This window comes from Labrus mixtus, chromosome 2 (assembly GCF_963584025.1).
Source record: "Labrus mixtus chromosome 2, fLabMix1.1, whole genome shotgun sequence".
Classification (NCBI taxonomy): Eukaryota; Metazoa; Chordata; class Actinopteri; order Labriformes; family Labridae; genus Labrus; species Labrus mixtus.
In genome coordinates, this window is record NC_083613.1 from 10,275,626 (window position 1) to 10,303,100 (window position 27,475).

General features: G+C 42.1%; 3 protein-coding genes across 5 annotated transcripts; 1 reads left to right on the top strand and 2 right to left on the bottom strand.

Moving 5' to 3' along the window:
• The first annotated feature begins 239 nt into the window (after positions 1 to 239).
• Positions 240 to 3,280, top strand: wfikkn1 (WAP, follistatin/kazal, immunoglobulin, kunitz and netrin domain containing 1). Its single transcript, XM_061051179.1, has 2 exons — positions 240 to 1,042; positions 1,168 to 3,280. The coding sequence occupies exons 1-2, from the start codon at positions 776 to 778 to the stop codon at positions 2,683 to 2,685; spliced, it is 1,785 nt and encodes a 594-aa protein (XP_060907162.1). The 5' UTR covers positions 240 to 775; the 3' UTR covers positions 2,686 to 3,280.
• A 28-nt stretch (positions 3,281 to 3,308) lies between these two features.
• mettl26 (methyltransferase like 26) lies at positions 3,309 to 5,529 on the bottom strand. Its single transcript, XM_061051141.1, has 6 exons — positions 5,181 to 5,529; positions 4,765 to 4,927; positions 4,190 to 4,249; positions 3,974 to 4,041; positions 3,716 to 3,794; positions 3,309 to 3,582 (listed from the first exon to the last, which is right to left on the bottom strand). Exons 1-6 carry the CDS (start codon positions 5,372 to 5,374, stop codon positions 3,526 to 3,528), a joined length of 621 nt encoding a protein of 206 aa, XP_060907124.1. The 5' UTR covers positions 5,375 to 5,529; the 3' UTR covers positions 3,309 to 3,525.
• Positions 5,530 to 6,023: 494 nt separating this feature from the next.
• Positions 6,024 to 26,713, bottom strand: LOC132984278 (girdin-like). Of its 3 annotated transcripts, XM_061051051.1 has the most exons (29): positions 26,341 to 26,713; positions 26,156 to 26,247; positions 24,552 to 24,657; positions 22,495 to 22,564; positions 21,872 to 21,930; positions 21,665 to 21,748; positions 21,229 to 21,369; positions 19,762 to 19,937; positions 18,803 to 18,884; positions 17,701 to 17,859; positions 17,243 to 17,389; positions 16,919 to 17,063; positions 15,604 to 16,263; positions 15,305 to 15,510; positions 14,998 to 15,192; positions 13,854 to 13,984; positions 13,620 to 13,761; positions 13,351 to 13,524; positions 12,938 to 13,099; positions 12,510 to 12,787; positions 12,277 to 12,420; positions 11,612 to 11,798; positions 11,255 to 11,400; positions 10,966 to 11,058; positions 9,782 to 9,993; positions 8,668 to 8,748; positions 7,834 to 8,073; positions 7,608 to 7,673; positions 6,024 to 7,367 (listed from the first exon to the last, which is right to left on the bottom strand). In XM_061051051.1, the coding sequence occupies exons 1-29, from the start codon at positions 26,401 to 26,403 to the stop codon at positions 6,268 to 6,270; spliced, it is 5,541 nt and encodes a 1,846-aa protein (XP_060907034.1). In that variant the 5' UTR covers positions 26,404 to 26,713; the 3' UTR covers positions 6,024 to 6,267. The 3 variants fall into 3 exon arrangements, with proteins under 3 accessions (XP_060907034.1, XP_060907042.1, XP_060907051.1); XM_061051059.1 differs by lacking the exon at positions 7,834 to 8,073; XM_061051068.1 differs by lacking the exons at positions 7,834 to 8,073; positions 8,668 to 8,748.
• Positions 26,714 to 27,475: the final 762 nt, after the last annotated feature.

Consider the following 27,475-nt stretch of genomic DNA (forward strand, 5'->3'; position numbering starts at 1 on the left):
ACTTTTCACAATTTGCTCTTGGATTGCTGCAGAAAACACAGATCTGCACAAGTGTCGGGTTGCGTAAAACACCTGGACATTCACAACTGATGATTATTACATTTAACCCACAGCTCCAACATCTCTGTAAGAAAATAGCTCATTAACATATTTATGAATGACACCTCTATAAAATCTGTCTGGGCACATTCAACGTTGGATTTCTCACCGGAATGTGTAGCTGTGTGCGCAATCTTGTTGGGACAGCTTGCCACCACCATGCCACGTTTTCTTTGATGTTTTTACAATGTTTGTCCAGTTGCTTGGCGCACGGTGCTGCTTCATAAGAGTTTCAGACACTGGACGAGCCTGGGGGCGGTCATGAGGGGCTGCCCTTTCCACCTCCATTCACACCCTGAAAGGCTGATGTTGCGTCTTTCTCTCTCATTGTGCACTTTCGTTCGCTTATTTCGATGTTCGGGGAAATCAGCCTGAATGAGAGTTTGCCTATTGTCGCAGGAGTTTTGTTTTGATTATCAAGGCATACATTTCAACCAACCCGGACGCGTTTTATTTGTTGTTGTTGCATTTTTGGAATATATTTTCTTTAAAGGACGCATGACGCGTCTTCTACTTTTGGATTGAACTCTCAGATCTGCGCACAAACTAATATCCACCATGTTTACGCACAAAACGGAGGACTTTGTGTGCATAAATCGACTTGTTTAATTTCGGATTTGAAGATCTAAAGGAGGAATGGAATTACTTGGTGGGCGACTCATGCAAAAGAGCAATTATGTATAGTTACCCTCTAAAACTTTCGGAGGATGGATGGGAACACGACAAATGTGTGCACAATGAATCCAAAACTAAACCACTTGTATTGGGATGGATACGTACGCATTTCTTGATACTCTGCGTCTGCAAGTTACCAGAACTTTCTTTAGGTGCTAGTGTGGCAGGATCCAAAGTTGACCACGAAGGATTTTGTCCGAACAAGCTGAATTCCAATCTTTGGGTAGATGCGCAGAGCACCTGCGAGAGGGAATGCAACGTCGACGAGGTGATATTATTTGTGTTATCCCCTTTATTGTTATTATTAAGCTTGTGTGGTGTGGTTCTTTGAAATTCGTTTTTTTAAATTTTTTTTTATAAATGTTGTTTCATGTTTGCACTATGTCTGCGCAGGACTGTGCTGGCTTTGAGAAATGCTGCACCAACGTGTGTGGCCTCAACAGCTGTGTGGCTGCACGTTTCTCTGATGGCACCTCTGCCCAGCCGGACGGGCAGGCCGGAGGAACAGGAAGTGATGCCCTCACCTCCACAGCTACCTGTGAGGGCTTTATCTGCAGCCAGCAGGGAGCGATATGTGACATCTGGGATGGACAGCCTATCTGCAAGTGCCAGGACCGCTGTGAGAAAGAGCCCAACTTCACCTGTGCCTCAGATGGCCTCACCTACTTCAACCGCTGCTACATGGACGGAGAGGCCTGCATCCGAGGGGTGACTTTAACTGTGGTCGCCTGCCGCTTCTACCTTGCAGGGCCTAACACTAGTCCACTGCCTCAGGACACCACAGCCAACCCCACGCCCACATCCTCCCAGGAGGACCCTTTCCCCCCCTCACTGTACTCCAACCCTCACCACTCGTCCATCTATGCGGGAGGCACCGTCAGCTTCCACTGTGATGTCATTGGAGTCCCCAGGCCTGATGTGACCTGGGAGAAGCAGAGTGAGCGGCGTGAGCGTCTAGTCATGAGGCCTGACCAGATGTATGGCAATGTGGTTATCACCAACATTGGTCAGCTTGTGATTTACAACGCCCAGGTGTGGGATACAGGTATCTACACCTGCATCGCGCGTAACTCTGTGGGAGTCCTTCGCGCAGACTACCCACTGTCTGTCATCCGGCGAGCTGATGATGATTTCTCTGAGGACCCTGAGATGCCCATGGGGCGCCCTTTCTCCCCTGCAGACTGTCTGGCTGAAGTAGACGTCAGAGTGTGCAGTGGTGAGCGGCATGTTGACTGGTATTATGACAGTAAACTTGGTTCCTGCATGGCGTTCAGCAACGGCGGATGTGAAGATAGCCGCAACAAATTTGAGACTTTTGAGGAGTGCAAGGCATCCTGTCAGAGAGAAGGGATGGGGATCTGCTTGCTGCCTGCAGTCCAGGGCCCCTGCAAGGCCTGGGAGCCACGTTGGGCCTGGAATTCCGTCATGAAGCAGTGCCAAGCCTTTGCATATGGTGGCTGCCATGGGAATGCCAACAGCTTCCCCACAAAGAGGGAATGTGAGGCTAACTGCCCTCAAGCGAAAAAGAAACCTTGTAAGACCTGCAGAGCGAAAGGGAAAATGGTTCCAAGCTTATGCCGGAGTGATTTCGCCATTGTGGGGCGTCTGACAGAGCTGGTGGAAGATCTGGACTCTGGGTTAGCTCGCTTCAGCTTGGAGGAGGTCCTGAGAGATGAAAAGATGGACCTGACTTTCTTCAACACCAAACACCTTGAGGTGACTATCGCCAAGATAGACTGGAGCTGCCCCTGCCCCAACATCACCATGGAGGAGAACCCTCTGCTGGTGATGGGCGTAGTTCAGGACGGCATGGCCATCATCCAATCAGACAGCTATGTGAGAGCCATATCTGAACGCAGACTCAAGAAGCTGCGGGAAGTTCTTGGTAAAAAGACCTGTGAGGCAAAGTAGGTCCCAGAACTGAGGCTCATTAGCCCACAGAGGCGCTGTAGTTGTGTTTACTTTTAGCACTAAAGAAAAGCATCTGAACTGCTTTAGGGAAAACTGATATTTATTTACGTTTATAAAAATATGTTCAATATGTTTACTAAAGCCAGGTGAGGTCATTAGTATGTACAATTTATATTCATTACAACACCGACTGTTGGACATTCCAGATGTTGTGAGTCCTGCTGAAATGCTCCTTTTTTAATTTGTTTAAATATATATGGTTTCTGTTAAATATTACTTCTTAATCTGTATTTTTGTATTTTGAAAAGAATAGCAACCACATAAGTTAACCAACTTGCCTAGTTTGTGATGCTAACAATACTGGACATCTACAGTGTATAACCTCTATTATGTTTTTCTGTTTTCTAGTATTGTGCTGTTATTAGTATTTTTTTTTTTTTTTTACATAGTTTCCCTTTTGTTATAATGTATTACTGCAATGTCGTATACACAGCACATTTACTTGAATATAACTCCCTCTGCAAAGCACTTCTGCTACCTGAGTTTTACTAACTGTAAACTGGAAGAAGCAATAAAAGGAGAACACGGCTGTTTCATAGTAAAAATAGAACACAGACAACATGTAGATTTGAGCCTCATTGATTTTACTCAAGTGTGCGATACAGAAGTATAGGAGATTACATGATTTCAGTCCTGGCTGAGTGAAGCTTAATCATATGTGTTGGTGATTCCTTAACAGTTTCTTGAAATTTTTTGGCACTGTGTCTGAGCTTCAAGTCTAAGTTAAGGCGATTTGGACCGTCCTTCTCCCATACTGGTCTGTTTCCAGAAAAAGATCCTTCACACCAAACTCTCCTTCCTGAACAGAAGACACTTGTTGTTTGCAGGCATGTCCATCTAACAAAGAAAACATGGAGATTTCACACATCAGTGAACCCATAATCACATGACAGCAGTGATTATATTCTCATCTTTTTTACATTTCAGAGAAAACATTTATAAGGGGTGAGTAAAGGACCTGATAACTTACTATTTTCTCCAGGAATAAACCACTTCTTTGTGCTATAGAACTAAGGAAGGCGATATCCCTGAGTCCCCACTCTGGGTTCCTGTTAGATTAAAAGAAGTCTTTATTAATCCCACAGTCACCTTTGCATCATTTATTGAATGAAGGATGAAAAAAAAAACATGCACATATGTTTGACAAGGATAGACTTCAACCTATCAGTTATTTTAATGATACAACTAACTTGTCTGAAGCATTAAAAAGATTCAGAAAACACTTTACCTCTGCCGCAGGCTGTAGTCAAAGTCCACATTACTCTGAGGGGTGATTTGACCATTTACTGCGTATGGCTGAGGGTAAGAAAAGATGTTATTATGTCACTCAAAATGTTGGGCTTCAACGTTTTTAACTGCTTGAAAACAGAGGCACGAGTGTAGAAGATGTACCATATGTTTATAACGGCATGAAAATAGCTTCTTTTTTTTTTTTTTAACTCACCCCATATGTCATGAGAAGACCCTGTGGCTTCAGCACTGCCCCAGCCCCTTTGAATAAACCCTAGATGAGAATAGAGATGCAAAAAGGTAATGGAATTACATCACATGTGGTGGGAGCTGAGTGGGAGGAATGACACCTACTCCAGCCCTCCAGAAATAACACAATCGCTCTCTTACAAATGAAGAGCTGCATGCATAAGAAATCAAACCCCATTGCCCAGTACAATACACTCCAAGATTTGGCGACAATAGCCTTATTTGGTCTGGTAGTATGTGGCACCACAAAATGAGCAGAGGAGTCCACACAATGTAAACCAATAAAATGCCTTGAAAATGTTTCGTTATGTATGGAGACTGATGCGATAAGCATTGTGATTTGATATGTTTGCAGGTGCTGACAATATATGTAATATTTTATTTTATTATGCTGTTTAGTGGTGAATTTATCATTCCTACAATGAATAGCCACAAATTGCAATTGCTCATTCAGTCGAGCCTACCTTGTGTTTTGGGGGTTATCTAAGAAAAATCCCAAATTCACATGAATGCAATCATCTATCAAATAAGCAGACCTACCTCTGTGCAAGCCATTGGAGAAATGTGGATCATGTTGATGTTAACTACCAGATCTAAGCTCTCTGTCTGGATGCCTCCCCAGTACTGATAGGGCAGAGAAGCATCCAGGTGGATGGCTGGTTTCACATTGTGCAGCTGGTAGTGAGCTCTGTACGCTTCTATACTGAGAATGGAAACAAAGGACATTATTGTTAATGCTGGCGGACTCCAACAAACCACACGTTTTTACCAACAAAGAATGCTTGTGTTTTATCAGGTGTACTAAATTAATTACCGTAATACCCAATACACACGGTCACTGCCTTTCTTGAAGTTAGCTACGCATGAATTAATCATCACCGTTAATACCTGAGCTTATAAACCGGTAATACAAATATACATTTGAATGATTACGCACAGATACCACCTACGTTTACCTGGCTAGTGACTGTCGGTCATACTCGGAGGGCTGCCAAACTGTATTCCGCAGGGCCTGAGCGAAGTGTGTGACATGCTGCCCTGTACCAGAGGAGATCTCAAGAGCCTGCAGGGGTCTCCCGGTGTTCACGCTCTCCCGGAGCACTGCCAGGATGGGCTCCTTGTTTCTCTCCGCAGCAGCGGCGCTCAGCATCGTGCCAAACCCCGGGGATAACTGTCGAGTTAGACGGTACAGTGTGCGCAACCACTCCAGTGCTCCTGAGATACGTCAGTGCAGATTGAATAACTCAACACCACCTACGAATGTTTTGTTTTTCAGCTAAAAATGGTCCACTTCCGCATTACGTCACGTGACTGACCTGGCCTCCAATAAGAACACTGGGTGATCAAAGGTTTTTTCTCGTGCCGAGTTATAAAAGAATGACAACGCAAATACATCTTTTTACATCGAGGGTTTCTTTATTTAAGGGAAAATAGCATTCAGGTAGACTTCATATTTTACAAGATTTACAGAATGTTTCCCATTTAAACAACACTTTCTGACTGAAGTGAAAATGTAAAAGACACAGTGAACAACATATAATAAATATTTTTTTTGCCATGTAGGAAAACATAAATAAAAAACAGCAGAAGTCAACACACGTTGTGTCACACAAATATAGGCTACCTAGCAGGATTGTCTGTGTGGTAATTCAAAGGCAAACAGACATGAGTCACAACACTAATTTATTTTTTATGGGCAAAAGATGTTATCTACTTAATCTATACATCATTCAGTTACTTTAAACAGACTTTGTGCAAAAAGAAAAGCAGAATAATAACAATAATACTGTACACCTTACACACAGGTATAGGGCTCATAACAGCTGTTAATGGTAATAGAGAAATGGGAAATTAATTACAGGAAAGATATCTCAATAATTTGTAATTTATATTTTCAGGTAAATGCATAACTAGGTAGTCAGTAGTATAAAATGAAAATATATGAAATCACAGGGACTTTACTGTGTTTATGTGGCAAAAAGCAGTGTTGCAGCTACCTGCTTTTGTGGAATTATACAACATTCACTTGCCTGACAAATGCTATTAAGCAATTGTCAGCAGTTTATTCTTCTCTTCCAGCCCCACTGAGTGATCTGCGGTCTGAATCTGCTCATTTTCCATGTTGAGTGTTTGTGGTGTGTCAGGAAGAGACTCCTGGCTCTCAAGAGGACAGTTCTGCACCAGAGATGGATTTAGACAGAAGAAGGTCTGGTTGTTACCAAGTCCATCCAGACTGGTAGTGGTGGTGACAACAGAATCGCTAAAGATCGTGTTTGAGAATACAGAGTTAAAAGTGAATGAGGAGCCAAAAAGGGACTCCTGAACAGGGGGTTTGGGGTCTGTGGGAACCACAACTGCTGGGTCTCTGGGAGGTTTGACAGGAGGAATGGGCTCAGGCTCACTGTTATTAGTCTCTGGTTCTGGTTGTTTGTGACCAGCTGATTTCTCTTGACTTTTAGTCTCTTCTGTAGGCTGCACAGACAGCGGGTCAGTTTTGACGATCACCCTGCAGTCGCTGTTAACACTGGAGCGTTGGGAAAACCCCTCTGCAGTGGATATCACACTACTAGCTCGGGGGAGACTTTTAGGTGACCTTAAGCCTTTGAGTCGCCCCTCTTTTCCCAGAGGAGTGGAGAAGCAGTTGAGGCAACCAGACATTGATGAAGACTTACCCTGAACATATAAAACAGTGATTGGTGAACAGACAGAGGCTCGGGTAGCTTCAACTTCGCCTGAGCTCAGTTTTGGATGAATTCCATTGAGCTCTGGGTTTGTCTTGACTGTTCTCCCTGAGTCTGAGGAGCAACGTGTGACTTTTACTCTCGACCCCCTCCGGATGCTCTTTGTTCCCCTTGTGAGCCAAAAGTCCTGAGAGAGCCCAGGATCTTTCTGCTTTGGTGTTGACTGTGGATCAGACTTCTGATTGCTGGTGAATGGCATGGTAGCAGCTTTTCCCTTATGTTGTTGCTGCTTCAGCGAGTGTCTGGGGGTGGAAGTATCGGTGGGTGGCTGGAAGGAGGAGGAGCGTCTAGATGGGGGCTGCTGAACGGGGCTGCTGCCATTTGACCATGGCTCATTTTCCAGACTGAGGCTGAATTCGCCGCTGCTCTCGCTTTGGGCTCGACTCTGGACACCATTTATCCCTGAACAGAGAACACAATGTTTTTAGAAAAACCTATACTACTAACAATGTTTTCTAACTCACCAACAGGGGGCAGCAGAGTCAAGTCCTTTTATAACATTTGTTTGTCTCTGTTGTCAGCACAGAGATTAATATAAAATGAGGTCATGATTGCGATTTGATGGATTTACTCTAATTCCTGTGTGGGTAATACATCTGTATGCTTGCTGAATCCTCTAAACGAGTATCCACAAGGCTTTACCATGATTTGGCACGTCGTCGTTGTCCTCAAACCCAGACGGCACAGCACTGTCATTTGAGTCCTTGTCTGTGGGACAAAAAATGAGCAATGAATCAAAGGTGATAGATGATGGACACTTTAAACACTTCCAATTGAAAAGCCTACGAGGCTGTCTGCTCTAATTAATTCCAGAGTCTAACTACTGAAGATGACATCACACAAAACAGTGACGGGCGAATGCTTCTACCTGTCACCCAAAGCTCAGAAACGTCTACAGCAGTGTCAGCTGAGTCAGAAGTTGTGGCAGTTACGGGGCCAGATGGTAGAGTGGTGGGATGATTAAGGTGATGGATGGACAAGATGGATGTGGTAAGGGATGAGGTCAATGCCATCTTCCTGTCCTCCTCAGAGAATTCCAGTGTCTCTGAACTCTTTGCCCACCGCTTCTCCTCAGATGGTGCCGAGGGGAACGCCAAGCTGCTCAGGGCTGCAGTGTTTTACCAAGGAGTGGAAGAAGTGGGAAGTGGGTGAGGGCGGGGGGACAAGACAGGTGAAGTGGTCATGGAGATTATGAGATATTTTTGTTCTATGGTATGGAAAACATGGACACGAGGAGGGTTTGAACACTATAGTATCAAATAGTGGTTGTATACAGTTTGTTCCCCTAATGCACAGCTAGCTCCTTATAGGACAGAGCTCATGCACCACTACTGTCCTCCTGCAATGCAGCATTTCTTTGACCTCAACGGTTCTACAAAATACCCCAGAATGACTTATTTTATAGGCAGCACAGCATTAAAATGATTGCAGCACATGCTTAAATCTGAAATATATCTTTATATTTAAAGTTAGCATGCTAATGAGCTATGAACTAACACATAACTGCTGATTTTACACCTAATGGGAAGCAATGTTGCTGTCTGTATGAATCCTATTCAATCTAGAGTTACCTTGGTGTTAAGGCATGTAGTAAATAATACAAAATAAAGCACAGCGATGATCTCTGGTGTTATTAAGTAAGCATTGAAATACAAGGCTTCAGCCAATATGACAGCAGACGTTGGGCCGCAGTGTTTCTTACACATGGAACGACGGAAGAGGGACTTGACTTTGTCTCTGTCCTTCATCCTGTTCCTCATTCGGGGAAACATTTTCAGAGTGGCTATATAAGAGCAGACACATGGGAGGAATGCAGAGGGACGGATGCAAGCAGATAGAAGGACATAAGGGAGGAGAGAGGCGGGGAAGGGAAGGAAGAGACAAGGGAAAGGAGGACGACAGGAATGAAGAAACAGATTAACGAACAAGATAGAAACAAGGAAAACATTGAGGACCGTTGAGGTACAATCACAAACATAATGCTTCATGAAGAATGACCCTTTGGATATGACACACACACACACATACACACATGAACCCATTTTCTAAAAAGTTGGGACGTTGTGTAAAATGTAAGTAAAACAGTTTCAAAATGTGTCACGTTGTCTTTGTGAAAATTTCAATTAAATATGAGGTCTGCAAATCTTCACATTCTGTTTTAATTTACAATTTAAACCACGTCCCACCTTTTGAGCTAATAGGGTTGTTATTTTCATGTGTAATAATTAATTTATAAAGCAGACTGAAAGGAGCTTTTCTACAAGAAAACAAGAACTTGTTTAACATGTTCCAGAGAAGGCCCCTCAAATGACACGTTAATAAGGGCTGAAGATATCCAAATTCTCCTCAACATTTGCAGCTTTAGTTAACTTTAAGTGATAGAAAGATGGAGCGAAGACTGTGTTAAGGTCATGTTGTTGAAGGTAGTCTATGTTAGTTATTACCTAAAAAAAAAAGTGCACATGACATAAGTCTTACAACAGTTGATGTCAACATTTATTCAAGTTTTTGCTAATCCTTGGAAACTTCTGAGGTGAAGGAGGATGATTTTGTGAAATTCTTGAAGGGTTTCCATTTAACAAATGCAGCTTCCTGTGTACATGAAGCTGCTGTGGTTACTGCTTCATCCATGCTTCTCTGTCCTCTTGTTATGTGCTGGACCTTACACACACCTGAATGCCCTTTGTACCCTGACAATGATTTGACTTCCTGATCTGTGTCTGAAGCTGTGAGGGGAGGCCATTGTGTCTTTGATGATATCGATTCAGCCAGGTCCATGGGGGATGATCTGGTGAATTCAAGAAGGTCATACTCACTGCCGTTACGTCGTGGTGAGATGGCATCGCCTGCAGCGATGGAGGCTGAGCCTCCGGAGCCATCTGAGCTGATGAAGGAGCTGTTATCATGGCATGGGAGGTGGGACTCGGTACCGCTTAAATGTGCAGGTGTGGGTTGGAGATCAAGTCCTTGATCACGGCTACTGGATTTAATAAACTTCTTCAATTTGTGAGCAATCCAGTTCCCACGTCTGCAGAGAAGCAAATATACAAGAGGAAAGAGAAAACGTTACTTATTTGTATACAAATGAAATGACACACAAGAGGACAGCCTTCTCTGTGGGGACAAAGTATTGTGTATCAAGCAGTCAGTCCTTAAAAATGCTGCTGTAAGCTTGACTAGCAATGACTCTGAATGTTTGTCCAACACTTTGACTAAACACAATACTCTTCTGATATCAAAGAACTATTACATCCATAGTGTCTGTGAGAACATCCTCTTAGTATTACTCAACTGTGCAGGTTTACTAAGGCCAGTCTTTTCTGTTTTAGTTTACTCTAAAGGCTAAAGATAATCCCACAGATAAAACAGACACAGCTGTAGCTTGTAAACATGATTTATGATTTAAATGCTTTGTGTAAGTTTAAAAAACAAAAAAAGACACTTTGGGAATGAGAACAACATGAATATGTATTGATATTTTTATTCATTGTGTACTTGAACTGCAATATGCAAAAGTGCAATCATAATTTATCAGAGTTGTGGATGTTAAGTAAACTTTTTTTTTGTAATTTATTATATATTATCATTTTTTTAATTCACCCTTTTTTCATAAAAAAAAAATTCAACCCTGATCCAGAACAATCTGTTTGTCAGCACCTTTGGACTCCACACTGCACTAAACTCTATTGTTTCCTCTCCTAAAGTAGTGTTTTACATATCAACACTTTATACTTATGTTTCCACAGGACTAAATGTAGTTTTTAGTTTTTAGTGTTAGTGTTTGTGCCATCTGTGTTTACACAGAGAATAATGTAAAACTGGAGTCACAGTCCTTGTATCTGCCCTCATACTTGGCCAATAAAATTGATTTTGAAATGAAATACAATGAGAATCAATATTGACAATTAACCAAATACCAATCAGTGATCAAAATGCATTAAGAGCTGAATACAAAAAATAATTTCCCTTTCATGGACGCACACATATAAATGTCACTTACCTGCGAGGAGGAGAGGGCTCATAAAACTTGTACTGATCCATTATTTTTTCCTCTAGCTTCTCTTTCTGCCTCCTCAAATCATTAAGCTTGTCACTGAACAGACACAGAGAGAAAGTATGTAAAACATTGTAATGGTGGGTCTGATGTTACATCCATTTAATATGAAGAAAACTGTGTTTGTTGAATGAATTAGGTCATTAACAAATAAGTGTGTCATGTGGCAAATTAACACATTACATCTGATCGAATTTGGCATTAATTTGTCATGGTGTTAGGCCTGTTTGCTCACATGTACTGTCGCTCTTCAACATGAAACAGATCCTTGCTCTCCATAGTTTGCTCCAACAAAGTTCGGTTCTGTAGCATCAGGGTCTCGATCTGGCTCAGCAGGTGACGATTCTCCTCCTCCAGGTTGCCTTTTAGCTGGCCAAGCAACTAAACATTCCAAAGACAAGCAGGGATACGTCCAAGTTTATAGGCATTAAAGAAGAAAGACACTTTCATGCAATTATTCAAACATAAAACATCCAATACTAAACAGCTTATTGACAACCTAGTGCTGTCATACTATTATTCATGCTATTATTAGTACATCCCATATTTTATAGGGAATACCACACCAGCTCAAGCTGCTGAATGACCCTACCTCACATTGGTTGGTGAGCTTTGTGGAGTTGATGTCCAGCTGCTGAAACTCCTTTTTTAGCTTTGAGAAGTCGGCCTCCAGCCAGGTGTGCTCGAGCTTGGCTTCATTCAGCGTGCTCTTTAGCTGCTTGTGATCCACTGTCAGCACCTCATTGTCCTTAAGAAGCTGACGGTATGTCTGGTTCAGCCTTTAAAAGAAAGATGAATGGTGATGGTTTACCCCCCGTGTAAAATCCAACATCCATGCTTTACTTTAGGTTTGCAGCAGTGACGTCACCGTCTGTTACTGCAGGGGGCTTTGGAAGGCAAGTGATGGCGGTCGCCTTGCTGAAAATGCTGTCTCAACCTAACTTTCAGTCAACCTAACTTTCAGTCAACCTAACAACAGGCTAAGAGCTGGAGCTGAGGTGAGTTTTAAGCCTCTTGACAAACTGTTACACTGTGCCAATCAGACCTATATGGGATTTTTTGAACCAGGCTATAAGCATTTTAATTTCTGCTTTAAAAACAGGCTTTTTTGAATGGGTCTGTATGTGACTTCCAGTGCTTCTGCAGCCAGTCAAGTAGACACTGGATGAGCTGCAGGATTTTGCACATCCGCAACAGCTTCATTTTTAAACACTGTAGGATGCTGCTTGTGTAATCAATGGGAAAATGCTTCCTCACCAGTCCTTCTCATCGCGGAGCCTGCAGCATTCAGCAGCAGTGGTCCTGTGCTGTTCTTTTTCCAGAGACATCCTCATCTGCTCCTCCTTTAGGGCTTTCTCCAAATCCTCCAGCTTGGTCCGCTTCTGCAGCAAGCAATTGTACCTAAAGATACCATCAAACACATCACAAACACATACATGAAAATACAGGCATCTCATACCACATGGTGGTAGTTGTCACTCCTTCCCTACCTATCCTGCAGAGTGCGATGCTCAAGCTCCAGAGTACGATGTGCGTTTTTCAGACAGCCATGCTTGCCCATCAGGGCCTCATACTCCATGGCCTGCCGCTCATGCAGAGCTGCAAGCCGCTCGTGATCCCGAAGAAGCTGCTCGTGAACACCACGCAGCTCTTCACGCTCCCGTATTGCGCTGTCCCGCTCGCTTTCTGTCCCAGTCTGCTGCTGCTGCAGCTGAGCATTCTGGGCCATGAGGGAGGCGCTCTGTGAGTTGAGAGTTGATTTCTCCACCTGAAGAAGAAATGTGGAAGAAATGCATTCAGTGTGTGTATTCTGCTTGCATAATGACACTGAAGCTCAAGTATATCTATGTATCACCAAAGGATTGTTGGTGCCAGTATTATTAAGTATTTGCCAGAGATGAGTGTGTTGTTGTGGCACCTGCAGGTTAGCATTGTGTGTCTGTAGGGCTGTGTTGTTCTCCTGCAGTGATGCAGCCTGCCTCTGCAGAGCGAGGACCTGAGCCTGCTGACTGTCTGACTGACTCTCCAGCTGCTTCAGCTGGGCCTGCGTAGCCAGGCGTTCTGCTTCGAGTGTGGCATTCTGGAGAGAAGACAGAAAAGCAGAAGAACAAAGGGGGAGAAAAACACAATTAACTCTTGCCCAATATGTTGGCTGTACTAATTTTTGCACAATGGGACAGCAGTTCGGAGAAAAATATGATAATCAGTAGACTATATTGTTTTCTACAATTGACATAAAGTTCAAAATTGAAATGTTAGTTGATGATTTTTGCAATTTTATAAAGTTGTCCCTACACAGGTTATCTTGTTCAATAAGTGCTAACCCCTTACATTTCTCTCCACCTCTATCAGACGGTCTTTGAGCTTTAGTAGTTCCCGTGTGGCTTCCTGGCTTTCACGCAGCCATTCACTCATCACCCTGCCCGTCTCTCTGGGAGGGGTGGAACCTGATGACGCCCACTCCTCCTCCTGCCTCTGCTGCAGGGCTTCATAGCTCAGCTTCACCTGTGGGGTCAAAGGTGTCAAACACCTTGAATCAAATGAAATGAAATAATTAAAAGGATTTTTCTCCAATGTGACACTCACAGGCCATGACTTACAGTCTTGAGGTCATGTCGAAGGTGCTGGTTTAGGTTGGAGGATTCCTGAAGACGAGCCTCCAAAGCGGACATCTTGTCCTCTTTAATCTGAAGAGATCTCTTTAGAGACGACTCCAACTCTGACTCCAGCATCTTGAATCTGCTGCAGAGACGCAAGAAGGAATTTTTCTATCAACATTTCTCATATCACCATCACTATTCACACAATGGGAACTCATAGGAGTCTGTAATCACCTGTTGTCTTGTGCCTCTTGTTCAGCCTGTTGTGTAGTCTCCTGGTTCAGCATTTTCATTTCCAACTCATAAGCCAGCCTCTCCAGATCATTATCTCTCTGCTGGGTCTTCAGCTTCTCGCTCACCAGCTCCTAAAAATGTGTTCCAAAGAGACATTTTTTTGTCTTTTTTGTCTTTTGTTTTCATCTAGAAAACATGGAGTTCTGGTGATTTTCATCCAACAAATAAGGTATTTAAAAAAAATTAAGAACCAATTGTTAGCTATCTTAATTGCTCAAATATGTAAATAGGAGGTTCTGTTCCATATTATCAGACATACATATATTGTTTCAATGTTGGATATTAACTTAGCATGGGCAAACTTTCACATCAGTCTGTAAACAAACTTATATCCAAGTAATTCCTAAGTCTTCAGGGTCTGTTGGATGCTCTAAATGCCAGGTTTCAGACAGTTTTTTTTCCACCATTGAGATTCTGTGACATCACAAAGTCCCCCAAACTCCTCATATGCTATGTCACTATAACTCTGGGTTCTCCCCAAGGAGGCTTCGGGAGAGCTGGCCAATCAGAGGAAATTGGGCTTGTGGGAAGCGGGGCCTTGAAGAGACAGTGTCTCAAATTGGCTGTGTCAGACAGAGGCTTAACTAAGAATTAGCTCACAGACACTGTGTGAGAAAAATAAGGATTTAAAATAAAAAAACTGTAAATCATTCAGAGCTACTACAGATGTTTTAAATGGCAAACATATCAATCTTGGAGTATAATATAGCCACTTTATACTCTTTTTCATGCATTCAATGTTCAACTGCAAACCCATTCAAAACGTGAAATGCTCATTAAAGGCAGACCATTGCACTTTTGTCTTCAGGACAAAACTAGGTTACTCTCAGTGATTAGGTAATCAAATAAATACATAAATATTGTAAATGTTTGTAATAAATGTTTGTATTGGACTTTGGTATGTTATGGAAAATGCTGCATCTGTTCAAATCATCTCATCATAGGTTCAATCTGGAAGCCTCTGTGAAACACATCTCTTTACTGTCTCTTTACAGGGAAAAACACTGCTTAATCAGTGAAACGTCAGGTTTGTCAGGGCAGATTCTTTCATCAGTCAGCGTAATTTCTACATCCCTCCCCTCACCTCTCTGAGGGTGGCCAGGGTCCTTTGGTCGATAGCTGCTTGCTTGCTCAGTTCTCTGTTGTCTCCCTCCAGGCCTTTGACCCTCTCAGCAGTCTCCCTTAAGCCTTCCACCTCCTTTACAAGGAAACGCATCTCCCTCTCTAGGCTGGCCATACAGACGTTGCTGCTGTCTAAATTGGCTTCCTGGATTTCAGCCTGAGAAAAAACATCAGATGCCATTTTATTAAGAGCAATGCAAATCTTCCAAACAAGATCCTACCTTAGGATAGTAACTGACACCTTACCCATAGGAAACATGTCCCCCTACCTGCTGTCGGAGTCGGCGATTCTCTTTCTCTAGCTGCCTCTTTTCCCTCTCTAGGACTGTGGTTTCTTGCTCCAAGCTTTGTTTCTCTGTTTCCAGTTGCTCCAGGCGTCGTGCAGAGATCCGAAGTTCCTCTAAAGCAGCCTGTAGACTGTGATTCTCTGCCTCCAGCTCCTGAACCTCTGCCTCCAGGCGCTGAACTTTCCGCTCTTAAGAGATGGAGAAGGGGAGCAACATCATACAGAAAAGGTACATTTTAACTGTACTGAGTTTATTTTCTTATTTTGTTCCACAGAACCTACCAGTGTTATCAAGAGCAGTCTGTAGATGCTGGTTGACTGTGTCCAGGGCCCTGCATTTGGCCTCAAGCCGCTGTGTGTGCTTGCTGGCATAGGAGAAGCGTGTTGGCAGAGCAGTGAAGATGCTGTCATGGCAGGGACTGCTGCTCTTTGAGCCAGGTGAGGAATCACGGGATCCAACAAAACAATGGAGCCCATTGTGATTATTTTCTAACACTTCCAGGTCAGACATGAGCTCTTTGATGCCATCTCCACTGTCTTCCTCCTCCAGCTGTCCTTTCTCTTGAATATGAAGGTCTGGATTATTCCTAGGGAGCATCTCACTCTGGACTTCATCTGTCTCTTGTGCACCGTCTCTTCTGAGTGGCTGATGGCAGTTTGAATCTCCATTCTGCAGGACTATATTAGAGCACTTTTCTACTGAGCAGGAGCTCAGTAATCCCGTTATTCCACCTGTTGATGAGGTACAGTTGTTGGTGCTACAAATATCCTCAGAGACATGGTTAAACTCGAGGTGTTGGCGTTGTTTCTGCTGTGTACTGTGTTTTAAAGAGCCGGCTCTGAGTTCCTCTAAGGTCCTTAAGAGACTTTGGTTCTCTTTCTCCAGCTTCAGCATCCGACTGCGGGTCCTCTCACTCACCTCCTCGCTCAGAGTCTGCAGACCTTTAAACAAACACACGATGGTGATCATGAAAACCGTTAAAGTAATGCACGCAGAGTAAGACTACGCTCACACTGCAAGCCAATGCTCAATCCAGATTTATTATTCAGATCAGATTTTTTTGTTTTGTTGTTCCACATTACTTTTGCAAGGGGGTCTCCTAAAGCAAGACATGATGTAAAACTGACAATTTTAATCTGGAGAACGGAGCAACAGAGTTAGCTTTATGACACTTTTATGAGAATATTTACCTTCATATCAATGGTATGTAAAATTCAAAAGATTGACATTATCAATAAAAGAGTGTAAAAGAACATAATGGCAAACAGAAAACATAATGCAGCAGTTATATGACGTGCATGGAGAGCGTGCTGGTCATGTGCATACAGTCTATAGTCATACACCAATCACAGGAAGTAAACGTCACCACCCCACCACACTGATAATTCTCCTGATTTTATCTTGCTGCATTCTCACATCAGCTCACTCTGACTTCACACGGAAATTCTACAAGGGGGCTGGCAGGAGAAACTCTAGATAAAGTCAGAGTGAAATATTTGGCTGTTTGCGCTCACATATACATCTCACCCTGGAAACTTCAGGAGTTTTTCACGAGTTTTGTGCAAGTGTGAAAGCAGCTTCATCACCATCTCTTACCCTGAGAATTCTCTGTGGTCTTTGACAGCTGCTCTAACTCCCAGCCCAGGTGCTTGGACTCCTCCATGCTCCTCCTTTGAGCCAAACACAGAGCCAGGTTCTCTTCCTGAAGCTCTTCAATGCGCCTCCGATCTGCCTCCCTCTCCTTGAGCACAAGTATCAAAAGGAGTTTGAGCAATGATTCTGTCAAGCTTCTGAAAGGACTCAGCAATCATCAACTGTATCATACTACCACTGATATTTCTTGTCAGTTGTGCAAGAGGCCTTCTAAAAGGCTACACAGAGGTAACACAGAGGATTCCTCCCTGTGTGTAGAAGTCTTACCTGTTCCATGTCATGGACCCGGGACTTCAGCAGCAGACTGTGCTTCTCCAGCTGGTGGATCTTGTCAGAGCGAGCCCTCAAGCCTTCCAGCTGATCCTCCAACACCTCTTTGGTCTCCTGTAGTACCCTATTATCCTCCTTCAGCTCCTATAATACAGACAAACAACATTAATATAAATGATGCTTTTCAGATTACAACGTTTGTATTAAACCCCAAGTCACAACTCTTTATCTACATGTGTCGCTTCCATTCATGTTTTCCAAAAAAAAAACTCTCCTGTATCATTTCAATAGAAACAATGCTTTTAAATTCCTATTATCCAATATTTTATTAAATGCATTAATATTTGATAGCTCCATCTGAGTTTTCAGTGGTTTCAAGCATTGATAATCAAAATGCATGTGTCAAATTTCCCTAATGGAACATTTATATCACTCTGTAGTCTCTATTTTCCTACCTCCACTTTGGCCTTGTAGAACTCAATCTTGTGCAGTTGCTCCCTGTAGCGTCCCACTTCACTCTCCAGCTTGTCCGCCTTAATGGCTCTCTCTCTTAGGGCGTCCAGCTCATCACGATAGGTCCGGGCTGCTCTGGCATCCACAAGCAGCTGGGAGTTCTGGTGGAGGGGCCGATTAAAAGCGAAATTTAAGATGAATATCTGCACCACTCTGTTGTTGTGTTTTCTTTTTTTCAAGATTAATTTTTGGGCTTTTTATGTCTTTATTTGAGGGACAGGACAGAGGATAGAGTCAGAAATCAGGGAGAGAGAGTGTGGGGAAAGAAATGCGGGAAAGGAGCCACAGGCTGGATTCGACGCAGGGTCTGACATCAGTCTTTGTGCATGGCGTGCACAAGAAAACCACTAGACCCATTGTGTTGTTTTCAAAGCTGTTTCTGGTTTCTGTTATGGTTTACATAATCCTTATTTTCAGGCCGTTGATTTAAGAAGGCACTTTTGAGCTACCTGCTGTAGGGTATGGGCCCAGAACCAAAGGACATGCAGACATGGTTAGCAGCTAGCATTTGCTGCATTTAGTAGACAAGGTCTGAATATTTACCTCAGAAGGTGGTGAGGACTAAATCACGTCAGAAGGAGGCTCATTATTTGATTAATACGTAGCAGACGGCCAGATGTGAATGCTAATGTTGCTCTGCGGCTGCATGTTTAACTTTGTAGTTGCAGTTAGCATATACAACATATTAATATGATAACAACATGTTAGGATTATGTTAAGATTCAAAGTTGTTAAAAAGTGAATCAATGCTTCATTCGGTTCTAGTGGTGTTGTTGTTACCACATGAACCATGTAAACGTGGACAGTCAACAGAGACCACAAGGCTTACACAGAGAATACAAATGTCGATCTGATCAGACAAATCCATAGGAGCTTTAGTTTGTATCTCTGAGTCAGAGTTCAGAGGTTTAAATGTGTTGTCATTAAGCGCTACTCTACAGCAAAGTATGCTCTGCAATAATCTGTATAATCTGCAGAGCAGTCAGGAGGTTACAGCGTGTCACCATGAGAAGGAAATGCAATCTATTCTTTTATGTTTCAAACCTCCTGCTGGATCCTCTTCAGCTCTGCCTCCATGTTCTCCAGCTCGTGTCTGCAGTCCAGCATCTGCTCACTCTTCTCCTCTCTGAAAGGTCGTGAGACAGACAAGCAGACGGGTTTCTTAGTGTATATTTTAATACACAAAAATGTATATATCGGTGACACACACACATGAATCCCTCTTTAAATCACATTAAATATATATATATAATTTTAGATTTGTATAATTAATTGTTGCTACAAACTGAAAAGCCTGAAAAGGAGTCCAACATAAGCTTCCTTAAACTTATTATTAATTTCCTTCCGCATGGATCTTACCACATTCAAGTCATCCACACAGAAAGAGCTATTAAGGTTTGTATGTATACGCACATGGAAGGTCTGTGTAAGACATTCTTGATGCTTTAAGTGATGTTTTGTGTTTGCTCAGAGGCAGCAGTATGGGAATCCTTGCATGACAACGAAAGAGGACAACACACCCAAGAAGATGGGATGAGATGGAAAGATGGAACCGAGATTCTTGATCGGATCAGGATTAGTTTGTGTGTGTGTGTGCTGAAATTCAGAGCCAATGTGGGTCAGTGGTAGTGCACAGCCATGGAACCTGCCAAGCAGGCGGTAATGTGGGCCAAACTCCCTGGGGCATCTCTAATATCCCTCTCTCTCTGCCTCTGCCTCTCATTCACTCTCTGTTGGCAGTTCCCCAGAGGAAACTCTCACTCTCTTTACAAACAGCCATCCACAATATTAACAGCTACCCCTGAGAATGTTTTACTCTATGACCTTCTTACTTGTCAAAGGGATGCATTTTGGACCAAAAAAAGTGAATTTGTGGACAAATCAATGTCAAAGGAGGGTGATGGACTTTGAAATCAGTTCTATTTTTACCTTGCTGCATTTATAATTGTCTTGACAAAGTTTATAATTGTCTACACTATTTTCAAAGTCAATGTGGTACTCACAGTTCTTGTCTAAGCCGTCTGATTTTGGCCTTGGAGTCAGCCAGCTCCACTGCTAGGTGTTGCTGAGTCCCCGCCTGCTGCTGCATGCTGGGAGAGTAGCTGGCCGACTGCGGGCTGGAGGGGCTACCGAGCAAGCTAACCACACCTTCCTTTTCCTGCATTAGCTCTGCTATAGTCTGCAAAAGAACAGATTACCTTCAGCTTACAGTATGATTTCACAGTCGATTAACCTGTTAATTAGAACAGTTAAAATAATGTTTAGTGAGCAGGTTGTTATCGCAGAGTGGAACCCTGACCCTAAAGGGGTTCCTTCACTTTAACAACCCGTTTACTACGCGTTATCCTGTTACTTACTCTGCTACTTAGGAAATCAATCATTTGAAACCAAATATTTTAATATAATATTATAGTCCGGAATCTACAGTTAGATAGACAGACGGATAGATAGAGAGATAGATAGATAGATAGATAGATAGATATCTAAAACACGCATGACATGAAACTACCCCCGCTGTCCCCCCTCCCATACGTATATATTTATCTGAAAGAAGATTTAAAGAAACCCCTGCATAGATCAAAATGAAACCTGTACAATTACAAATTAGACCCTAACCCGTGCAGGAAGAATAGAAACCTATGTACTATTTAAAAACCCTGGTAAAATTTGACCTGTACATATGAGAGTAGACCTACAGATGCACAGCATCATTTATGTTGTTTAAAGGTACAGTGGATTGGAGTATAGCTGTGTTCAGTCAGTTAACTTTCATGAAATGAGCTAAACTAGCTCACATTAACATTTACATTGAAAGTGCAGTAAGACAAGGTGAACAGATCTCCATGAATCAGTTCAGTAGCTGATTCAGTTTTTCTGTTTCATCACTGTTGGCCTGTTGTCTTTTTTATCTTTAGACAACTCATACCAGGATGTATAAAGTGTGTACTTCATGTTCCATCTTCAGGTCTGAAGATTTATCTGTCAAAGTGTTCAGTTGGTGTCTTTAAACTTCTTTCCTCCGTTGTTTTCCTCCTCACCTTTCTCATTGTCCCGCAGGAAACAGTCGGATGTCAAATTAACCGGACTTCTTTCGGCGGATTGATATCATGACAGTTAGTCCCCCAGATTCTGTGATTAGAGCCTCATCCCTCGCAACTGTATGCTTTTCTTAGAAACAGTTTGTTCTTCTTAACTACAGTGATCTATCGAGGGATAGTAGACTGTTGCTACGAGCACTTCAGCCAATCAGAATCAAGTATTTAACACATCAGTGTAATCATTTCAGTTCTCTAACTGTCTATGACTATTATGAACACATCATAGCCCCTTTATATCCCATATATGACTTTATGTGAAAACGTTTTATGATTCATACAAAAGTTCAAACACGTTTCCAAATTCACAGAAAAAGTCTATTAGTATGTATTAAACTTCAAACTAGAGTAAGTGATGGAAAGAAGTGTTTTTACCTCTAGATGGTTATCCCTCTGGTGCAGCAGATGACGGAGGTGTGTTACCATGTTCCTAGCTACAGCTTCCAGGTCATCTGGATGCACATCACTGGACTCCAACCAATGAAGATCCAGAACATTCTCCTGACTGTGGGTCAACTGGTGAACGTGTAAAGGGAGGCAGGAAGAAGAGGAATGTTTTATGAAAGATCCAAAGGGTGCAGCTACAGTATGACATGAAATGTTGCTTCTCTATGTAACTAATATATTAAGAGCATTATTAGGAACCATCCTCTGTAGTTCACCATCTTGAAAAGGTTATTTAAAAAGTGTTTCTCAAAGTGTATACTGATAAAAAGAATCAAATGTCATGTGTTGTTCTCCATAGCTGTGAAACCTACTGTATCATCATTTTTCTATATTTGTAACAGACGCAGCCCGACAAGTCAGATACCTCCTGTATGTGTGCAGCGATGGCAGCTTTTGTGTCAAAGTCAAGCGTCTGTATCCTCTCGATGTACTCCTCTTTCTTTTCACTCTGTAATCAAAAATAGGAACAGCTTTAGATGGAAATAGAAACAGATTTAGATCTCCAGTTCGAGCAGGTTTCTGAAAAGGTTTTTTTTTTTGTAGCACAAACGGTCTGACAGTGAGCGATTACCTGTACTGCACATCCCAACAGCAGCAGTAAAAGCTTCTTTATTTCCTCCAGACTTTGTTCTGTTGGGAGTGAAAAGAAGTTCATTATCTGAAATAATACGTATCAGATTGAAGCAGCGAGGGCTGCTGACATGGATTTGTTTGAAAAAAAAAAAAGTGCTGGCTGGTGAATTTGGGTCACCACTTGCCAAAGCCTTACTGTCACAAGCCAGAGCTGTAATCAGACAGATAGAGTGCAATTGAATTGAAACTGTATCAGACAGTCACAGAACTAAAGCAGTCTGTCAGGAAATACATTGGACATTTACAGAGCTGGAAAGCTGATGTTGTGGACAAAAATGTGCCTATTTTTTATTATTTACTATTAAGAATCAAAATGTGTAACCCTTTTAGAAATGTCATAGCTCACTTAAGCTTCCTTGCAGGGGTTGTTTGCATATTCCCTCCAAATTAAAAATATAGAACTGAGTCTTATAGGAAAGATTTTCCTAATCTTTGGTAAATCTTAGAAATACAAAGAACCAGTAATGGAGTATCAGCAAACAGGTGAAATAAGGTTCTAATCACATAGTGACTGCAGCTCCCATAGAGATAGGAGATAAGGAAAACTCTAAAAGAGCATACCAGAGTACATAGTCCTGCCAAGCAGCAACACGTTGGGCAGAGGAATCATGATTAACTGTCTCAGATTCTCCTGCAGAAAAGAGAGAGAGAGAGAGCGAGCGAGAGAGAGAGAAACAGGGAGGGCAGGGGAGATTGTTGGAGAAAAGGAAACAAGGAAAACAAGGGATGAATACAAAAAGTCTTGAGGTCTAGCCAAAGTGCTTAAATGGACAGGGACGTATGTATGTACAGCACATAGCAGCTGCTTGAACACATGTATAGAAACACAGCCAAAGAGAGGAGGAGGGCTCTGAATGGGTCGATGACAGAGCCAGTTTCCCTGCTGCATTGGTGAATCTCACCAAAACTTTCACCAGACTACAGTGGATTGCATCCATGTGTGTGTACAGTGTGTATGTTAATAGCACTTATCCACTTATGAGGATAAGTGGCCGTATAAAGCTCAGGAAACTATTACTTATTCCCATATGCCAGGAAAGCTACAGTCGACAAGGAGTCATTTAGTCTTTGATGTGATACAACTAAAACCTAGAGCAACAGTCACATTTCCTAATGACTGCCAACGCAACCCCTTTAAGAAAAGTTCATCTTACGGCCATCAATCTCCCATCATCCTCTCCTTTCCTAGCTCATGTCTGATTGTGGTGCTTAGAGGAAGACTTTAATCTTCAGGGGTATTCGAAAATTCTGCTCAGGAAATGTGTTTAAAGAAAGTCAAGAGAATGAAAATATGTTATTAATAACGTGCATGGCAAACACGTCTAAACTTCTTTGCTGTCTGAATTTGCCCGACTTGATACCACGATGATCAGTGTATCATTAGTTAATCCAAAGTCGAGAAAAACAAAAAAGATGAGTTATATTTGTATTTGTAAATTAATTAGATACCAAAAAAACAAATATGGTTTGCTTTTCAAATGTTCCACTTTATGCTTGGGTTGAAAATAGGTCATGAAAAAATGAGCAATGGGTGGGATTTAATTTGAGTATTTGATTTGTCCTGTTTGTGTGACCTGGTGCAGGTGTTGTGTAGAGAAAAGCGTGCCTAGAATTGCATGCACATTTCCAGACGAGCACACCGCTCATTGTAATGTAGCCTTTATGCTACAGCTTTAAAATGATATGTAAATCAGCTTTGCTGGGGTTGATGAGTGATGAAACGTGATCGACACATCAGGGTGAATAAACCTTGTGTGTCTGTATGTGTCTATAGACTCAGTAGAGGAAGCATTTTCTTGACTGAAAAGTTTGTAACTTCCATTTTAACTGAATTGAATGGGCACATGAGAGCCTTTTCTGTCTGATTTTTGAACCAGTGGAGACGTAGAGTCGCTCAGCTGGACCAGAATTAATATAGTTTTTTAAATAACAGCAGTTAAAATATGTGAAGTGTACTTCTTTGAGAGTTATTTATACAAGCAAGTCATCAATAAAAAGCTTTTTCAAGTTCACCAACAATGAGAAACACTTATCAGACATGCTTTTTCTGACAATCAATGGTATTTTTATAGAATGCTTTCTTCTTTGCAATTCTGAAGAGAATGATGTCCTGTCCTCAGAAAATTACATTCCTTGGGATTTGATCAGATCTCAACAGATGAAAGCTCAGCTCTTTTGTACTTAATGTCTCTGACACAGACAGAAAATCCAAGAGTCAAGATCAGAAGTGAATCTGGTGACTTTATGTGTCGCTCTGAAGCTCAGTCTGTGGCTCTGACAGCAGCTTTACTCTGGCTCTCTCTCTGCTGTGTTCTAACCTCGCTGCTGTGCTGATTACACAGATGCAGACACGGCTGATATTTAGGCCATGCATCTTAACAAGAGCAAGTTGATCTGCTGAGACACAAGTGCCACCAACTATATGGATTGTGCATGTGTGGGCCTATTTGTCTGGGTTATGGATGATGCAAAATTATGGCAGAATGGAAAATATTATACAAAATAGTTCCATAACCTGATCTAGAGTTGGATTAAAAGCTTATAAAGAAGCACCTTGGATACATTATATAATGTATGATATGGCTGGGAAACAAGGAGAAGCAACATGCAGTACTCACCAGATAAAATGTCTTGATTTGCTGAACAAGGAAGTTCAGGTTCTGGACCCTCTGACTGGGATCCCTGCTCACTTTGTTTGCACCCTGAGATGCAGCGGAGGGATTTCTGAATAAAGGAAAAGGGCATTTTTACTTATTTCCACTCAAAAAAAAAAAAATCATTGTCAATGGAATAGAGTGAGTGAAAGCTGCAAGCTGGTGAAAGTCTTGGCTCAGGGATCCCCATGAAAACATGCATTATGTCCCCATTCATTCCTAACTTTAGCCTGTGTGACATCATCTCTTTCAGCAAACAAACTGGGCTGTTTATGAGCCAAATAGCCTTGCATTAGACTTCCCACCAAAAGGAAGCATTCTGGCCCTGACTCTATGGCTGTTGACTTGTTCAACTAAGGTTGAACTGTCTTACATTGCTGCGTATATCTAATCATTCATGGAACCGTGATTTACCGTAGATCAGAAACTGCCTTGCTTTTATATGTCTATTTTAAAACTGGGAAAAAATAGACAGAGACCGACCAGGAGCCTTTATGGATAAAGTAGAGACAGAGACGCTGCATTGAAACCCAAGCATGACATTTGTCAGGCTGCCTGTCTCCATCTCTGTACTGTTTGCCCTGTGTCTCTGCCTTCTCCTCCCTCCCATCTGCCCGCCACTAAACACCAGCAACAAGGCCCTAATCCCGGAGGGTCTCCCAATCCAGGAGATTATCCCGCCTCTTCCCCTCTCCTCCCCTCCCTTTGGGACGGCATTGTTTTGCATTTAGAGCTGGTTATTGTGACCCTGGAGGGATAAGTGGGATGAATGGATACTGTAGACTTGGGGTGGCCAGACAGCATTATCCACAAGTGCACTGGGTCATCAGTTTTTTAACCTTTTCTTTGCAAGTCATCAATTCCAAGTTGTGTTCTACTGTCAATGTCTTTAGAGTCGCTTTATCCTGATGGGGGGGCGACTTAAGTAAATGTTATCTTACAAAATCTCTGACATGCTGCAAACTGCCAGAGTGCCATACGTTTGTTTGGGAGGGTAATACCCTCAGAACATAAGGCACCCCAATCATAATCTCTTAAGTAGCTTCTTGACAGTTTCTATGATGGCCATTGTGTCTTTGTAAACTTAGTTCACTGTTTTCTTTAAGGGGATTTCTCACTATACAGCGCTAGTTACAGAATATCTGTAACTTTATTTTTGTTCTGACATATTTGAAAAAAATCCTGGCATGTAAGTTATAAGAATGTTGTATTTAAAGACTACTGCAGACTACAAAGATCCTCTTCATTACTGCTAAGTAACAAAGACAGCACTGTTGGTGCCTGGATAAGAATGTTAGCAGATGCTTGATACTGTATCAGTATCTGCTAAACATGTCATGAGAGAAGAAGAGAAGTTATTAAGGAAAAATGCAGGTTCATTCTGCTCATCCAAGCATTTCATGTCCCTTTAATCATAGTTAATAGTTAAAGAGTTTTTAAAAAATGACATTAGATTAGATAAAATGCCCAGATTAGTATCTGACAATCTGGGCACAGCTGACAACCTTGATTTAAAATCTGACAAATAAAACATGAGCTCCAAACAAAGCTGGCATGAAGTGACTTACATTTCAGTCATGATGTCAATTAAAAAGACTCCATCCAGTAATTCAGAGAAGTCCAAGTGCATGCCACCATCATTTGGCATGAATGTCTTCACCTAAATAACAAAAAAGAACAAGTAGTTCAGGGTGAGCGGATGATAGGCGATTAGATTATCTGGCAGAACATCACCGTCCTCTGCAACACTTACCCAAGTGACAAGTGGGCTCAGCATGAATTGATCCAGACAAGGTAGAAAAACTCCACTTTCCATCGTTACCAAGGTTGTGAGTGTTACACTTCAAAACGATAATGCAGCTGTTTCAACCAGAAAAAGACTGGTGGTAGCCTCGTAACTATAGCCTACATCTTCTTTTTAGTGATTCATCCTGCAGAAGTGCACCATTCCTGTCGTCCCATCCATCTTTCTTCAACTAGTTGGAAATGTCCTCCTCTCTGTGTTTTCACTCAGGCTCGTCTCGCAGCAGCTAAATCCACACAAAACTGGAGTTCAAGCACAGTCCTATCCGCATTTTGTCCCGCAACAACACCACACTCACCAACATCCTCCTTGGTCCTCTGCTGCAAAGGCATCTGCCGTCGGTCCCCCCTCCCTAACCCCTCCTCCTCCTCCTCCTCCTCACAGCCTCCCTGCTCGTCACACAGACGGATATATTTGTGACTTCAAAATTGCTGAACTGTCCAAACTAACCTGGTTTCTCCGAATGAAGCCTTCCAATTTATTTCAAACATATAGCCTAAACAAAAAAAATAAACAAAACGTCCCTCCACTTTGAGTCAGCCTTTGAATCATTGTAGCAGCAGAAGGAAGCACTAATAGAGCTATCTGAAATATCTTTGCCTTTAATCTGTTACCATGACAACGCCGCCCCCTCCCCTCCCCAACAGCAACCTTTTTCACACGACAACAAAAGCAGCACTGATGCTAAAACACCCTGCCACGTTAGCCACTTAGCTGGAGATTATATATTTAGTTGTTTGATTAATAATAGCGAGCTATAACAAAAACGGGATACTTAACTGGGAATGGAAACTTTTAGTGAAGTTCTTGTGTGTAGGCTATATTTTTTTAATTTCATTAATTGGAAATTAGGCTATTTAAATTCAGTTAACTTGGCCTAGGCCATGTTTCTCTGGATAATTAAAAAAAAGGATGTCATGTAACTGCCCGGTTAAAATTAAGTAGTAAATTCCCTAAGTAGGCTAAAATTAGGCTACATGAAGTTTTTACATCATAAGGTGGGGTCCAGAGAGCCTGTTTAGCATTCAAAGTGAAATAAAAATAGAATAGAAATTTAAAAAAGGTTTTATTTTTACTGTGAATG

Excerpts from the sequence above, each read along its gene's own strand:
- wfikkn1 (XM_061051179.1), top strand. The coding sequence starts at position 776 with ATGTATAGTTACCCTCTAAAACTTTCGGAGGATGGATGGGAACACGAC. Across the intron at positions 1,043-1,167 it reads GGGAATGCAACGTCGACGAG|GACTGTGCTGGCTTTGAGAA; the intron begins GTGATATTATTT and ends ATGTCTGCGCAG.
- mettl26 (XM_061051141.1), bottom strand. The coding sequence starts at position 5,374 with ATGCTGAGCGCCGCTGCTGCGGAGAGAAACAAGGAGCCCATCCTGGCA. Across the intron at positions 4,928-5,180 it reads GACCGACAGTCACTAGCCAG|TATAGAAGCGTACAGAGCTC; the intron begins GTAAACGTAGGT and ends TTCCATTCTCAG. Across the intron at positions 3,583-3,715 it reads GTTTATTCCTGGAGAAAATA|ATGGACATGCCTGCAAACAA; the intron begins GTAAGTTATCAG and ends TTTCTTTGTTAG.
- LOC132984278 (XM_061051051.1), bottom strand. The coding sequence starts at position 26,403 with ATGGAAAGTGGAGTTTTTCTACCTTGTCTGGATCAATTCATGCTGAGC. Across the intron at positions 21,370-21,664 it reads TCGCTGCACACATACAGGAG|TTGACCCACAGTCAGGAGAA; the intron begins GTATCTGACTTG and ends CACGTTCACCAG. Across the intron at positions 16,264-16,918 it reads GACCACAGAGAATTCTCAGG|GTCTGCAGACTCTGAGCGAG; the intron begins GTAAGAGATGGT and ends GTTTGTTTAAAG.